General features: G+C 39.8%; 1 protein-coding gene across 6 annotated transcripts in view; it reads left to right on the forward strand.

The window, feature by feature from the left end:
• Nucleotides 1-16,817, forward strand: part of rxraa (retinoid X receptor, alpha a) — a 104,173-nt gene extending 87,356 nt beyond the window's left edge. For 4 of the 6 annotated variants that reach the window (XM_014329470.2, XM_042214370.1, XM_014329473.2 and 1 more), the window contains 6 exons: nucleotides 1,444-1,628; nucleotides 9,405-9,534; nucleotides 10,813-10,945; nucleotides 13,551-13,642; nucleotides 15,200-15,305; nucleotides 16,205-16,817. In XM_014329470.2, the coding sequence (XP_014184956.1) occupies nucleotides 1,444-1,628; nucleotides 9,405-9,534; nucleotides 10,813-10,945; nucleotides 13,551-13,642; nucleotides 15,200-15,305; nucleotides 16,205-16,352 (794 nt within the window). In that variant the 3' untranslated portion in view covers nucleotides 16,353-16,817. The remainder of the gene's footprint in view (nucleotides 1-1,443; nucleotides 1,629-9,404; nucleotides 9,535-10,812; nucleotides 10,946-13,550; nucleotides 13,643-15,199; nucleotides 15,306-16,204) is intronic. The other 2 variants (XM_042214371.1, XM_042214372.1) reach the window with 1 other exon arrangement.
• Nucleotides 16,818-16,828: the final 11 nt, after the last annotated feature.

Below are 16,828 nucleotides of genomic sequence, written 5' to 3' on the forward strand. Positions count from 1 at the left end.
TAAAGCTAACATGATTTCAGCCCTCCTCACCTCTCCCTGACTCCAACACAAGTATTCTACCCTTGAGCTGACCTCCACTGCCAGACAGCAGTTCCTCTAAAGTGGGGCCCCTTTCCCTCTCCTCCTCTAACAACCCCTGCTTTCCTTTCCCCCCCACAACAAGACCACGGCCTCTCTGATTCGGGACTTGGAATAGAAACCAGAGTAAGGGAAACTCAAGAAGACAGATCTTCAGTCAGATCTGAAACCCCATTGTGTGCGATAGTGTGGTGTGTGTGTGTGTGTGTGTGTGTGTGTGTGTGTGTGTGTGTGTGTGTGTGTGTGTGTGTGTGTGTGGCAGTGCAGCTCTCCAGGTGTGTGTATATAAACCTGCATGCTGACTTTAAATTTCCAACAGCCCTTTATCACAAAACACATTATGTCAAGAGCTTTTTATTAATCCATGGCTGGAAGAAAAACATGTAAAAAAAAAGCCACAGTACTTTTTTCGGTGGTGTTTTGAATTAAGTGAATTACAGCCCTTTGAAAAGACGGAAAACACACAGACATGCGTCTTTTTCATTCTCACTTGAGGGTGGAGGTGCGGTTTCTCTTGCCTCGGCCGCAGTGAGTCTCTGTGTCTGCTCGGCACACAAACCATTTCCTGTGTCTGCTTGCCAAGCCAATCAGATGACAGAACCAGCACGGTTGCGTTTGAATGTGTTTTTAGACACGATAAAGTCTTCATTGATTTGTGCTGAGACTTTTTTTTTTTTTTTGGATGTTCTGGCTTCCATTCATGGTGTAGCAAAAGAGTGACAGGCCAAATGTTATTTATTTATCTAGAAATGATCTGTGTATGTCAGTGAGCACTGCGTAAAGAAGACTTATCTTTGATAAGGAAACTGGAAGATGTCCTTGGACATTTCCATGCTGCTTTGTTGTACATAATGCAGACCCAAGGTCTTTCTGTTTTCCATCCTCACTGCTGAAGCAATTATTGATGATTAAACTCTCTCGGCTATGTTTTTGCTGGCATTGTACATTCGGAGTTATGAACTATTCAGTTGCTTACCAAGATGCACTTAATGTCGAACACTAAATTACAGACTCAGGCAAGCACAAGCAGCCATGAACAAGCACCAGATATGTATTTAGTTCACTACCGATGTAGAGCCGAGTGTGGACAATTATTCCACACTCACAAACGTAGCAAGAATTCAAGTGATTAATCAAAGGGGAAGATTCAGCACTGAAAACAGACTCAGGCTAGATGTTTGTTCACTAGTTGCAGGACTTGCAGTGCACAGTTTATTTATCACATTGAACCAAACTGTGAATGTGAACCAAAACAGCTGCTAAGCTTCACAGTCAAAACCCTATTAGCTTGCATTTTTCTTTCTTTCAAAGTGTGTTTTTGATCACATACTGACCTTGTAAAACAGCAGTAGTGACCGAAACCAGTTTTGTTACATGCAGCCGTTCAGGAGGAGCGCCAGCGAGCCAAGGAGAAAAATGAGAACGAGGTGGAGTCTACCAGCTGCGCCAACGAGGACATGCCCGTGGAGAAGATCCTGGAAGCCGAGGAAGCAGTAGAACCTAAAACCGAGACCTACATCGAGACCAACCTCGGTGTGCCATCAAACTCGGTGAGTTTTTTTGTGGAATGCAGATTCAGATTATATGATTTTATGTTTATATTTACACTCATAGGAGCACACACAGTGATTTATCTAGACTTATTTTGGATGGTGGGTCAGTTTTTCCACCTATTTAGTTCCCTCCATTTGATACCGTGGTTACTGCTTTGAGTTCTTTTCTCATTCTCAGTATTTTACTCACTTGACAGGATGATTATCTGTCAACTGTTTCATCTTGGCTGGCTTCACAGCTTCAGTCACGATCACCTGAAGACATTCAGTATTCCAATGGTGTTCTCAAGAAAACCAAACTCATCCAACTCATTCAAATGTCCAGACTGAATAATCTCTCAGTTTAACTGGTTTGGGTTCATCGCAACTTGAGGATGTGAACTTATTCAAATATTTCTCCTTCCTCACTGATTAAACCTTTATCATGCTTTCCATGTCTGTGAGTCTGCTCGGTTCCACTTGTGTCCAAGTGCCAGAAATTTGATCATCGGACGTGACCGTGAGGGTCCGTACGGACATCCGAGTGCCCGTCTATTTTTTGTGACCTGATGGACTTTTCTGCAGAGAATTTAGTTTACAGCTATGCATCTGCTCCAGTCGGTGGACTTCAAAGAAATATAACAAATATAACTACCGTACTCTACCGTTTCCAGCTATCTGCGTCCATGCCAGCAATGGAATATAATCAACGCATTATCCAAACTAAGCAGTAGCAGGAGGAAGGGTTTGTTGCAGTCTGGCTAAAGTGAGTGAGTTCATGAAAGATTGATGTGTCACAATCATATCAGAGTTTCTTTTGGTCCAAAGCCAACTTGTGTGTGTTAATGGACACCATAGGCTTGTTTTCTTTGAATAAGCGAGACCCATCCAGTCGTGCACTGTTTAATGATATAATACATTTTTCTAATTCATTTAAGTTTAAATAACTGGCAATTTTTATTGAAATTGTCACTTTAAGAATAACAATACTGTGAATGCTTTTCAGCATTCACACTAATTAGTGATATGCACCATTGTTATACCAGTGGTACTAGTCATACTAAACTATGAATTTCTGATTAGCTGGAAATTAGTTGTCAATAAAAATGCCTTAGCATTAAGCACAGGTTGATTCATTTCTAGATCTCCTCTACTGTTTAAATTATTGTCAAAATGTCTTTTTTATTGCATTTATTGCTTAACACTATTGTTTTCAACATCTTGACTGGAAGCTTGAAAAACACAACATCTGTGTTCTGACTTCTTTCTTTCTTTTGTCATTTTCTTAAATGTGAAAGCTTCCCAATAGCTTTCACTTAGGAGCTCCTAGGTATTGGACAGTAAATAGAATGAATCTCAGTTAAAAGGCAACTTAAAATCTCTGCATATGCATGCTAAATACTAAATGTAGTGGTTTGCAGTTAGTATAAAAGAGCTGTTCACTTTTAGATTTATGGCTTATGAGTTATATTTTAGAAATTTATGCTTCAAAAGACTCACTGGAGCTGCTCCACCATTGTCCACAAGTTGTTTTAATTCTTTCCATGTGTGAGTGCTTCATGTATTTCAGTTCTGCAGTGAAGAGTGCCAAACGTATAAGTCAAGTCAGATTTGCCTGCATGTGGATATGCTTGCTGTAGTAATGTTTCACATCAACCATGTTTCAGATAAATTACACATTTTAGTTCCCTGTTTTTTAAAGCTTGCGGCTGTTTTTCTCATCTACCTGCTGCCTGATGGTAGACATGTTACTGAATATCAAATATAAATACCTTTGTTATCTCCTTCGGGGCTTTTTAGGTTACCACTTGTGGACTCAGGAACTAGCTTACCTGGTCTATTAGCTCCTTCACTCAGCTGTGTGTTTCCTCATATATGCCCCTTAGTATCAGCTGGGCACTGTGGGCCGTCTTTGACACAGTGGAGACTAGGAGTGATGAATAATGCAACAGGCAGACTGTTCCTGAAAGCATACCACAAAGCCTCAGCTTTCTCAGGAATTCTGCTGGGAAACATGGGAAACAGAGGAGCTGTGCAGAAGCCTACCAAAGGAGGCGGGGAGGGGGGAGAGATGGGAGAGTGAGACTGAATGAGGGAGGGAGAGAGAGGGGACTTCTTCTGGGATTCATCTGCTTCGGGGGAAGGAAATGTCTTGTGAAGTAAAGGTAGAAATGTGAAGGCTGTTATGTGAGTAAATGGGAGCTATTTTCGGGGGGCCAGATGGAAATGTAGGAGATGAGCGTTGGCATTATAGGGAGAGGAAGGAGGAGTAGGGATTCATGGGGGAGCGGCTAGCAGCTCAGACATACTAATGCACTGAGTGTTTGGGCTCTGCCATGCTGGGTCTCTCGATGCCCGCTGCCTGCCCAACACCAAGAGGAAGATTTCTAAGGGCCTCCGCAACAGATTAGAAAACCGCAATGAAAGTGTTTAAAGGCTTGTTTTAAATGTATTCTTTGCCAACTCCTGAGCAAAATCATATTGGAAATCATATGAATATGCTGAAGATAGTTTTAAAAATTTAATGTAATGCATTACACCGATGAATGTATCAAAGGCAATTTGGGATTCAGTATTCTGCCCGAGGACACTTTGGTCATGTGAAGTGAAGGAGCTGGAGATCAAACCACTAACCTTTTTATTGGTAGTCGCCTTCCTTTACCTTCTAAGCTACAAACAGATATCTGCCTGTTAAATACACAAATATTCAGGGTCATCAAGGGTCAAGAGCTTTTTGGTTTCTTTTTGTTGTCTGTTTGTAGCCAAAGTTTAATCGATGCATGGAAATAAATAAAATAAATGTCTGCATTGAAAGCAAGACAGAGGAAAGGTATTTATCGAAATATAATATCACGAATATTAGCTATTGTTAGAGATTTAAATATTTATCAGCTGAATCTTCTCTCATGAGCAGTGAGTGGCTAATAGAATAGAGAGTCCAATATCCTCACGCTGGAAGCCGTGAAAAATCCCCACTGCCCCCAGAGGCAAAGTCATCATACTAGTCAATGGGCTTAGCAAAAAGATAAAGTGTAACAGAGTCTAACAAGGCTAAACACTGTTGCCAGAAGAATAAACAGAAGTTGTTCTTTAATTATCTTCAACCATAAAAAATCTTTCATAATGTTAGCTGTGTTTGCACTTAATGTTACCAAGCTACTGTAAGATATATGTGAATATATATATATATATATATATATATACCTCACAAAGGTGAACTGGATTCCAGGCTATTGGTAGGAGATGCCCAGCAACAATTGGTGTCACTCAGTTTGTCCACCAACCAAGTATTGGTAGCCTGGGCTGTGGTGGGCATTTAAAATTCTTAGCCACTACTGTATATAAACCCTAAACCCTAAACCAGGACATTAAGTATAGCTGGATATGACGAGGAATAAAAAATGAAATATAATTTTGTTTTTTGATTTGAGTGAGCGGATCCTTTAATTGAAGTGAAGCCTGCAATGTTGGCAGAGGCTTGGCATGCATTCTGTCCTGACCACAAGGACTCCTCTGCTATCCAAATGCTGTTCCCCTGCCTCCCCCCTACCAGGTCTCCATTGAGAACCAGTGCTCCATGTTGTAATTAATCACATGACCTGGGTCATGAGTGTACACCATGAATAGGCCACCGCCACTGTCTAATGGTCGGGGTCTGGCCAAGCTGAATAAGGTGTGTTTATCTCATGCTGACCTAGAACAGGAGTTAAACAGTCGTTAGTAATATGCCTTTAGTCAGTGAGAGAGAGGTCTTCTTCTAAGTAGGAAGGGCAGAGGGGAAAATGTTATCATTCACTAATCCTTAGGGTTTACTTCCATTTTATACATCCCATTTTCTTTCTTTTTTGTGTTATTTCTTGCTGTTGTTTCTACTATATTTGAATTACTTTATGGAGAATTTTAATAAAAGGTCTTATCTTTCTGTTAACTGTAATTATGACATATGAAGAAAGGCTTTTTTTGTTGTTGTTTTTTTTTTTAAATCTAAAAAGTGGGACACTTGAGTAATTCATTTTTATCCTGATCTATGTGAGTACCCAATGTTCTCTCTGTTGTCACTCTAGTACAGTGTGGTTCAAGCACAATAATGAAAGACTGAAGGGCAAATCTTTTGTCTCCCCATGAAAATTTCATAGGGAAGAATGCAAGTTGCTAATCGACCGCAGAAGTGGAAGGGTGTCTTGCTAGAAACACTTTGATTTGCCTGGATTGCAGACAGTTTTGTTTGTGGGAGACGTATAAAAAAAATGCCTAAATAATCTACCCCCCCCCCCCCCCCAAAAAAAAAACAAAAACAAAACTAAAACAAAAACAAAAAAACAGTAAATGTCCGTTTATGACCTTACTCTCTGTGTCAGGTGGGTTTTTTGGTGTTCTTGCTGTTTTTCCTCCACATTTTTTGCCACTAATCTCCAAATTAAAAGAAAAAGTAGTCTTTCTACCTAACCTGTGAGATAATTTTTTTTATAACTGTAGAGGTTATCCTTTCATGGGTCAGGGGCTGATAACATCCTAAAGTCCACTCTTTGGCTTGAACAGTAAGTACAGTAGATGTAATGCTGTACTTAGATGAATTGTTTGAGGAAGTTGTAAGCCCCTCTCCTCGTCATCTTCACAGACGGTGACAAAGAAACCAGGTCAGTCTAAACACATCTAAGATAGCCATGCAACATTCATAAGGTTTGCCATGTTTAACGAGAACCCTGGGACTTGTATTCTTATGGGGAGCGGTGGCTCAATTGTGGCGCACGCTGAAGCCCCCTGTGGTTTTTATTTGTTTTTTGGCGGGCTGTGCCCTTTGGAATGAATTAACCGGATCTGTTTATGTTTTGGGGAGGAAGCGCAGTTCACGAAAACTGTCGTACTGAGCTGCGGCGTCCACATCTCCCACGGAGATCAGATGCTGAAATATTCATAAGGTGCCTGTTTTCTTTCTCTCCCTGAAGAAAAAAAAAACAAGATGACTTACAGTTTTCAAAACAGTGTAGGCTTTGTGTCTGGTTTAAGTTTTTCAGATTTGAGCTGCGTATTTGTGATGCTCTGCAGTCAGTGTGTTAGTTTCACACCGCAGGGAGGGAATGTAGTGGAGAGGATGGGATAGTCTTTGCCCTGTGTTTTATAAAAGGAGAATGTGAGTGAAGAGATATTTTCTCCTTCATCTTGAGCTAATCTCCTCTGGAGAGCTGCAGTTGATGTCAGGATCCTCCTAGCTTTTAGCATCGATCTGTGGGATTTGGAGGAGAAGTTGGGGAGAAGTTGCTAACTGTTTTTGTCAGAGGGCGAGTTCATGTGGAGCTACTTAGAATTTAGGGATGCTGACTTGATTTAAAATTATGCACAAAAGCATGTTCACAAAGCCTTTGTTTACACACACGCATATCAAGAGTAGCATGTGTACTCTTGGGATGGCTGTGAATTACTTGTCAGAGAATGGCAGTATTGTTGTGGATTTTTTTAACCCAAAGCCCAGATGGAGTTACAGTTTACTGAGTTAGTCATGGAGCATGTATGCATTGCATTAGTATTCTACCGCTACTCCCCAAGGGTCAAAGAACAATACTTTTGAATCAAATGTGACAGGACAGTTAAGGAGAACAAGTCCTTGTCTTTGCAATTTTGCATTCATTGCATGCAGAAGTTGTCTTCTTCTATAAAGAACACACTTATCATTAGATATACATTAGCAGATAAAGATCAAATCTGGCTTTGTTTTCACCTCAACTTCAGTTTGTATGTTAAAAAAATAAGCTCTAAATAAAAGACATGCATTTATTTAGGCTCATACCATTATTTTGTTGACTAAAGCTAAAAAAGTGCACACATTCTTTTCCCTTTCATTTTTTTGGTGAGCGGGAAACGTTTGTTTTCAGGAATTAAATTTTGTATGCTGCGTTGTCTATCAATGGACAAGTTTTTTTTTGCTCTTGGTGCAGCTATGACAACTTCTATAAAAGCAATTTTGGCAGTTTGCCGGTCTGGAGCTTTCAGGTGCGTGTTAACACAATACCACAGTCTTCCCAGTGGGGAGCAGACGTCCCAGCAAAATCACCCCAAGGGCAGATGATGCACTGCACAAAGATCTCAGACAGGCCTCAGTTAGCGTGCTAAATGTTGAAGTTCATAACAAAAGACCGAACAAGTATGGCCTCTTCACTCTTCAAAGAACATGACAGAATGGCTTAGGTCCGTGAGGTTGCAACTGAACAAACCTCGAGACAAAAACCCCAAGCAATGCCATTTGGACAGAGTGTTTGGCCATAATGCACGGCATCACATTTGGTGAAAACCAAACACAACACCTCATACCAACTGTCAAGAAAAGAAGTGGAGGCATGATGATTTGACCTGGGGACCTTTCTGTCCTTGGGTCAACGATGAACTCACGATGAAATGTGAGGCCATTTGTCTGACTGCTAGAGCTTCCGGTTATGTGACCAAAATTTGGTCGTATATAACTGGCCAGCAACAAGACCACAACAGATTGGCTGAAAAAAAAATATTTAAATTGTTGCATTGGCCCACAAATCTGTGGAAATATCAACTCAACTGAAATATTGTGGTGGGACCTAAAGAGAGCTGTGCATAAACAAATGCTCTTAATGAACTGCAGCAACGTAGTGAAGAAAGGACCCAAATTCATCCACGATGATGTTGAGAGGTTTATTGTGTAATTACACAATCATTATTAGAAGCACTACTGTGAGCACATTGGTTTAACATTTTACAAAGCCGTTCCTGGTGCTGTGATAAAGTCCTCTTTGAGCTCCTAACCACTTGCTCTGTAGTAAAGTGTCAGTGGAGCCTCTCGAGGGCCTCTTGAGCTCTACTAGCTGTCAGAGAGGCTGATTTGTGTTTTGGCTAAAAGGTCCCCAAAGAAAGAGTCAGCTCAGCGAAAGTTGTTTTTTCGCTGACAGCTCTCTGCAGGTATTTCCTCCACAAGCTGAGACAGAATCACTGTTTGTTTTTTCACCGTACCTCTTTAGAAGATATTATTCACGGCGGGCACTCATGTTGGTGTCGGTGTGTGTGTGATTACGAAGTTATAGGTACTGTGCCATGAAAAAAGCCCCTTACTGATTTCTTATTTTTTTTGCACTTTTGTCACAGTTACATGTTTCAGATCATAACACAAATTTTAATATTAGACAAAGATATACTGAGTAAATACAAATGGAGTTTTAAAATCAATATTTTAAATTTACTAACCCTTTAAAACCTGAACCATGAAATAACTGCCAGAAATCTATAGAAAATCTCTCTATATAAATATATATAAAAAAAATATTTGATATATCAAATTTTAATCTGCATATGTATGAGTTTTAATTTGTATTACATTTGCTACATTAGCCATATTTTTGCAATTTAGTCATTAAAAATGTGTTAAAAAATATGTTATGCCAATTATATTTTATAGGGTTAAAAAAGTCACGCTGATGATATAGACGTCTCAAAAACTCACAAAAACACATGCATCAAATACGATACGCTTGGCTTTAAAAGGTTAAGGAAATCGAAACCTTCCTTGCACCATGTGAAAAAGTAATTGCCCCCTAAACCCTAATACCTGGTTGTACCACCATTGGTAGCAAGTGTGAGAAATACGCAAAAGAACTAAGAAATCGGGAAGGGAGGGGAAATACGTTGTCATAGCACTGTAGCTCAATTATGCCCTAGCACAAGGCTCTCAGCCAAAAGACACAAAGCTAACATTTCAATCTTATTTAATTCACACTGTAGTTGATTTTCTGACTTATTTTAACCTGTTCTATCTTTGTCTCTCATCCCCTGCAGCCCAACGACCCAGTGACAAATATCTGTCAAGCAGCTGACAAACAACTTTTTACCCTGGTTGAGTGGGCTAAAAGAATCCCCCACTTCTCTGAGCTGCCGCTGGACGACCAGGTCATCCTTCTACGAGCAGGTCTGTCGAGCTGACTTAAGTATTTTGCATAATCTAACCACCAAAAAATTTGCAGTGATTGGCAGTGATGATATATAATTAACAGGATATGGGTTGGAATCAATGGTCATTGTTATATGAATAAATTGAATCAAATTTGCTGGTTCAACAAACCACTGATTACTCAGTGTAAGATGTATTGTATTATGCCCACTGACTGTGTATTAAAAAGGCAAGTAATTGCTGCTGTTTAAAATAATAAGGGTTAAACAAAAATAAAAATAAAAATAACAGAATCACAGGACATTGTTTTCATTGTTAAATAAGTCACATTTGTAGATACAACAGATGCCCATAAACATTAATAATATAGTCAGAAAAAAAGAGAACACTAAACTACTCTGGCCATAACCTTGGATACCTCTCGGTCATGTGACTGATGCAAGAGACAGACCCAGAGTCTCTTCATGCATCTGCTGTATGAGGAAAAGCAAGCATCACAGAAGCAGCGACGTAAAACGGAGAGTGAATCATCTGTCACTTCTGCTACAGTCACTAATGTCACATGCAGGAAGGTCTTTTGGGTTCTCCCAACACATTGCCCTTGTTGCTTGCCTGTCACTCTAAATTACACCATTATTTTCTAAATTCTCCTCCAGGAAAAAAAATGCTATAACGCACCCATCCCTTACCCTAAAAAAAACAAATAAAATAAATAAATCCTCCCATCATTCTTATCCTTTGCACATATAAAAAGATGGAGAGACTTCAGCAAAGCGGAGAGAGAGACATTATTCGGCAACGCTCGTCTCTGCTCTCAGGTTTTCTATAAATAACCGCTTTAGTTCTGCTGTATCACAGATAAAAGCATCCCGGCTCCGCTCATACCCAACTCAACTCTGGGGAGAAGAGGCGGGTGTTGCCAGGCAGAACAGTTAAAGGAGCCCTGTCACTCAAACGGCAGCGTCTTGTGTCTTCGGCACTCCGTGTCGAGCCCCCTGCTTTGGCGCATCAAGCCTGTTGTCTTTATTGCGATGGCAGGCGCAGTTCATCCCGTTTACACGCTTGTCTCTTTAGAAAGCATGATTCAAATGTCTTAGTAATAACCTGATGCCTGTGCTTGAGAAAGCTGCATGCTTTTAGTGCGCAGCTTAATTGATTCATTGGAATTCCCTCCTTTGTTGTCAGTTTCATTTTGCTCGAATGCTGTGTGAACTTTTGTACTGGGGATTTCGGAGAGTGTGAGTGGTTTTATTTCTCATACTTTTTTCTCAGTCCCTCTCCTCATCTCTTTCTCAGGTTGGAACGAGCTCCTCATTGCATCATTTTCGCACCGCTCGATAGCGGTTAAAGACGGGATTCTGCTGGCAACGGGGCTGCACGTTCACCGCAACAGCGCCCACAGTGCTGGAGTGGGAGCCATCTTTGACAGGTTACTAAATTTTCTTGGACTTAGTGACATCTAAATTCATGTAGAAACTGCACCAAAAACTTTTGTAAATAATATATTAGGTAGCACTTTCTAAAGGTGTGCTCGAGTAGCATGTAATGCAACCTGAAAGTAGTGCTTTGATAATATTGTGATTTATAAAGGTGGCCTATTTTTTAAGTTAATAAAAGTTAAAGAGTTAGAAAAGTATTAGTCTTACCGATACTCATATTTAGTATCAGCCGATATTTTGTTTAACATCAAGGGACACAAAACATTTGTTAAGTGTATTTATTTATTTATAAGTCCTTACTAAGATGTTGTAGAAATTTAAAAATAAACTTGTTTCATTGTTACAAAAACATTTGGATTAGTCCTTTATTCTCTGCCTAACTTTTGTCAGATCAGCTGATTTGGCAGTCTAAACACATTGCATTAGAGAAGTTGTAGACGGCCCCCTGGTGGACAAACTATGCAGCATCAATCTCGTAACATGGTTAAAGTTAGTTCTCCTGTTTCTTCATATATTTTAAATTTTTTATTTATCGGCTGTTTAAAAATACTGATATCAATATAATGGCAAATGAGTAATATCAGCCAATAATATCGGCTCATCGGTGTATCAGTCTCTCTACTGATAACACGTTAGCATTAGAAACTCAGACTAAAACTCAGAGCAAAGTCTTTGCCAGCTGTGAAATCCCATGAGGTTTTGATACAGCACAAATATTGCCAATGTGGAATAATAACTGTAACAATTCCAGTGTGTCTTTGTGAGCTGGATGTACACGCTGTTGTGTCGTACAGGCTCCCTTTAATTGGCACTTGGGCAATTTACATCTGTAGTTGTTTTTCTTGGCCTTAATTCATTAATTATACTGCATTTTGTGGCATATTTTCAGTTGCATCTGCAATGCAAAGCAGCACTCTTTCACAGCATTCTTCCATTATGATTTGTTCTTAACATCACTTCCCCCAAAATCCAAACAACGGATGTTGATCCAATTCAAGAGACAAGCTCCTTGCGTTCTGCTGTGCCAGACATTGGATTTTTGTTGTATATTTGTCTTTTAGTCCAACTTCAAGCTTTGTGCTGCAGGGACCAGCTGTGATAGGCAAACACAGACACATGATCAAGTGCTGATTTAGAGAGTGCCTAAATTGCTTTTGCTTTGCGTTTTATATTGGCAGAGTATGCATTTTAAATGTCATAATTGTGGGAAGACAAAATTCTGATCGAGATTAAAATTCTACTAAATGTCCACCCCTTGTAGAATATTTCATGTAACATTGAATCGAAACAATGAAATGTTACACAAAATGGGGAATACTGTAAACCGCAGGTGGGCGTTACAGAAAACCAAGCAGCACAGGCACAATTGATTGACTCCAATATATAAAATATTTACGCCTGTACACAACAGGGGTCACACAGAACCTCTCATATCTTATATAGACAATCCATGCACCATAGAGTCACAGCGCAGCTGGATGCAGGAACCACCCTTATGAAAGTTTGTCAAACGTATAAGAAAAATATATCTTACATTTTGTTTGTATTGGTTTGGGATTTTTTGTAAATATATATTTTTTAAACTACGTTACTCTTGAACAGTTCTGGTCATGGATTGTTATTATATTTTGAAAATTAAAAACTGCAAATGAAGCGCATGTTTCCTTGCACAGTTTTGGAGCCAGCAGAGAATTTGCAGCTGCACGTGCTGTCATCAGACTCAGTCAAGCCACAGTCAAACTTTGAGTACTTTCTTTGTGTCTCCCTTCTTGCGCCTCTGATCAGCAGCCTGTGCGCTCAGTCATCAGCGTTCACAGCCACAGGACATATTCCATCTCTTTATTAACTGTGGCAAGCATTAAGATGCAGAGAACTGATAATGTTTCTTTATCTGGTCCACTGTCTCTTCTCCATACAAATGAAGAGACTGATCAACTTAAACGCTTGAGTCCCTTTCCTCTCTCTCTCCCTCTCTGTCTTTTTTTAAGCTCTGTTGTTCCTCCTTAGAGCAAATTGAATTAGAATGAGCTAAGAGCCACAATTGACTTTACTATCTGGGCGCGAGGAGCAGAAAGAAACTGAGTGAGAGGGAAAATAAAGAGTGCCAGGGAGAGGGTGTGACCGAGTCAAAGTGGGGTGAGGAGTTCGAGCGACTCCACACGCCACCACTCCCACCCGTGATGTCACACACAGACAGTGGGAGCACTGGTGTTAGATTACAGCTTGTGTTTACTCTGCGGCTTTCATTTTATGAAAACCATGTACTAAATATAATTACTTTGCAGGGCTGTAAACTTTTCCACTGATCTAACTGTGCCAGTGTGGGCCCAGAGTAAGCTTGTGTGCATGTTTTTTCAAATAGAGGCAAACTTGAAAGTGGTTAAAACCGTATTTGCAATGCACCAGTCAAGAATAATGTGTCATTTGCAAAAAAAAAAAAAAAAAAAAATCCAGTTAAGTGTGATCTTTAATTTTCTGCCACTGGTTTAGTTTCATTTTACACAAATATTGTCTATTAGCCAAGAATTAAATATTCTTGACATAGTATTTTAACCTGAGTAGCATCTCTGACTGTCTCCTGTTGCTTTTGTGCAGAGTGCTGACAGAGCTGGTGTCAAAGATGAGGGACATGCAGATGGATAAGACAGAACTGGGGTGCCTTCGAGCTATTGTCCTTTTCAACCCAGGTAACCATTGTGTATATTATATAAAAGCTTTCATTTGCTGTTTGTACAATGCAAACTCTTGTTTCTTTTGTCTCTTTTTTTTAGTTTCAACTTTCATTAAAAAAAAAAAATATATATATATATATATATATTCAGTAATGTAAAATGACTAAAAATCTTTTAGAGAAATGGGTCATCAAACTACTGCGCTGTGTAATTCTTCCTTCAGAGTAATTGTTGTATACTGGCTTTTTTCTTTCTTTCTGAACATCAGCGTATTCCAGTGAAATGCAACTTTTATTAAAAGTATAAAGATCTTGTGCACTGTGGCGTGGTGCTGCTACTGTTTCTAGCTATAATCAGCCGACACAGACGTTGCAGGAATAGAATATGAGTCATTGAGGACTCGAAGCGTAACGCTTAGTCAACACAAACTCTTCAACTTTGATTATTAAACCTTATCCCACAGCAGGCTTAAAATAGAACATGACAAATGTGTCTTATTCTCATTGGCTCAGCTTTCATTTGGCTTTAATCAATTCCAGTGGGAACAACTTTTCACATTGGGGAAATGGTCTCAAAATGCTGCCAGACTTTTGTTAAAAGTAAATATAACGTATTTAGATTCAAGAACGCTGTTGCGCTGTGCATCACTTATGTCTCAGCTCTGGTATCTCAGCTTGTAATGGAAACTATCTCCTTGAGTTGACCTTGATTCTCTCAAGGCACCATTTTCACTTGAAATTGATGAATTCTCATTTATTTTGTAATTTGCCAACCTTGTGTAAATTTTACTACATTCCCCCGCAAAGGTCCAAAGAAAGAGTGCGCTCTTTAATTGAGGCCCGTGTCTTGCCAAGGCACTTCTGCTATGAGTGTGCTGTTCTGTATTTAAACCTTATCCAAATGGAATCTAAGTGGACTGAACTAACCCATGAATGTGACCCAGGTTTTTAGTGACTCAGTAAGGGAGGCTCCCTGAATCTCTCTGGGGCTCTGCGGATCTGCTCACCCTGGACACACTGATCCTCTGTGTTTCACATTTTGTTCAGGCCATACCCAGACCCACTGGCCCCTGTTCACTTTTCCGCCTGATTCCTTGTTAATTAGGGGTTTGCAAGACTACACTGACTGGAGAAAAAACATACGGTGGTGGGGGTGAAGAGAACAGCAAGGCAAAAATGGCCCTCAGTCCTTTTCTTTCACACACTGTGTGATCTGGTCCAGCCATTAACAACCAATGTACATTCATTGATTGTCAACTTCACAATGCTTTGTTCGTCAGAAATGTTAATCAAAGATGAGTCCAGTGAAGCTTAAATTGGTGCAGCTTGAGAATTGCGGTCTTAATTGGACTAGCCCAGAATGTGGAGATGCTTTTCCATATTGAGTTATGCTAGTTTTTCCACTGGGCAAAAGTGCAGATTTGAAAGCTTTTTCACGCCTACTTGTTTACTTCTTTGGGGGTTTTTTTCTTTTTATAGTGAAGAAGAATGTCCAGTTGTGTACAAATAACAGCAGCACAGCCTAGCCACATGGTGTAGTGAATTCTTTTGTTCTTTCTGCCACTCTCCGCAGACTCTAAAGGTCTGTCCAACCCAGGCGAAGTAGAAGCTCTGAGAGAGAAAGTCTACGCGTCTTTAGAGGCCTACTGCAAACAGAAATACCCAGAGCAGCCTGGCAGGTAAGATCATAAACACCGAGCCCTTATTGTTACATTACCAGTTTGCGGTGCTGAGAAAATCAAGAGCACGAGTGTGTTTATTGTTGCAGCTGTTATTAATATTTAAAGTCTCAACCCAGACAGCCTCTCATGAGGTAGAAGTCAAAGAAAAAAGCTTGAAGTACACCCACACAAGAAACGTGTTTTATCAGTAGCTTTGAGTTCACCGTGTTATCAGTTTTGACATAGACTATATCAAAAATTGATGTTGTGAATTGGTATATGAATCATTGACAGAATTTGGATTTTTTTTAAACCAAATGTGACCGTATTAGTTGAGTTGATACAGTAGATGATGTTTTAACTTATAGTATAAGCTTGATTTATGTGATACTAATTCTTTGTGTTTTTTTAATGGGATGGCAATTTTGGTCATCAAAAACAAGGGGGGTATAGATATTTACTACATTTGGTTGCAAACATGTTGGGCATGTTATCATGAGGGTATATGGGGACTGGTTAGCTTTTGGAATCTGCCTCAAGTGGTTGTGTCAGGAATTGCAGTTTCTGGCACATCTGTGGCTTTTTCGGGGCTATTTTCAGCTTGAAAGTTTGCTGAAACCCATCTACAGCTGCATAAAAAACTATTAAAATTATTATTGTGTGATAGTTTTGCACTGAAGTTTTGCCATTTGCTCAAAACAGGTTTTTCTTAGTCTTATATTTAATGTGAGGCCTGTGTGTGCAAGCATCACCAGTTCTCTTAAATCATAACTTGCAGCTGGATGGGTGAGCGCCTGCTTATGACAAAGTGCATATTTATGCCAAAACTAATGCCCCTGAAACTGCAAGCTTAGAAATACTTTAAAATTATTTCAGCTTTTCATCCTGTGCTAAATTCTTGTTTTGTGTTGTGACAGATTTGCTAAGCTGTTGCTGCGATTGCCTGCACTGCGCTCCATCGGTCTTAAGTGTCTAGAGCACCTGTTCTTCTTCAAGCTCATCGGCGACACGCCCATTGACACCTTCCTTATGGAGATGCTAGAAGCTCCACATCAAATGACATAATAGAGGTGAGGGGTTGAACCCTCTTTACCTCCACCCAACCCTCCTCATCAGCCTTGGATCAAGAGGGGGGCCTTTTTCCTTTTTTTTTAAAAAAAATAAAAAATAAAAAATCTCCAGCAAGGGACAAATCACAAGACAGCCTTGGATGGAGAACCTCCCCCTTCCTCCCTCTTTTTCTCCTCCTCCGTCCCTTCTACCCCCTCGCCTCGCTTAGATGTTTTCAAACAATGAATCCGTCATGCCCATGGGTCTGTTTTATACCTTGTAAAAAATATAAATACGAATAAGAAATATTATATATGAAAACCACGCAGCAAGACGAGTGACAACGGTGGACTGAAATGAGGACGGACAGAGGACAAAAGAAACATATTGAGCCATTGTTTTCATCATCACTTTTCCTACACCTTGACAAGAAAAAGCTGAGATGATCAGATTTTAACACATAAAGACAGAATTGCTCTTGCATGCATATA

Source organism: Haplochromis burtoni, unplaced genomic scaffold (genome assembly GCF_018398535.1).
Source record: "Haplochromis burtoni strain Fernald_Lab_line unplaced genomic scaffold, NCSU_Asbu1 Contig_556, whole genome shotgun sequence".
Classification (NCBI taxonomy): domain Eukaryota; kingdom Metazoa; phylum Chordata; class Actinopteri; order Cichliformes; family Cichlidae; genus Haplochromis; species Haplochromis burtoni.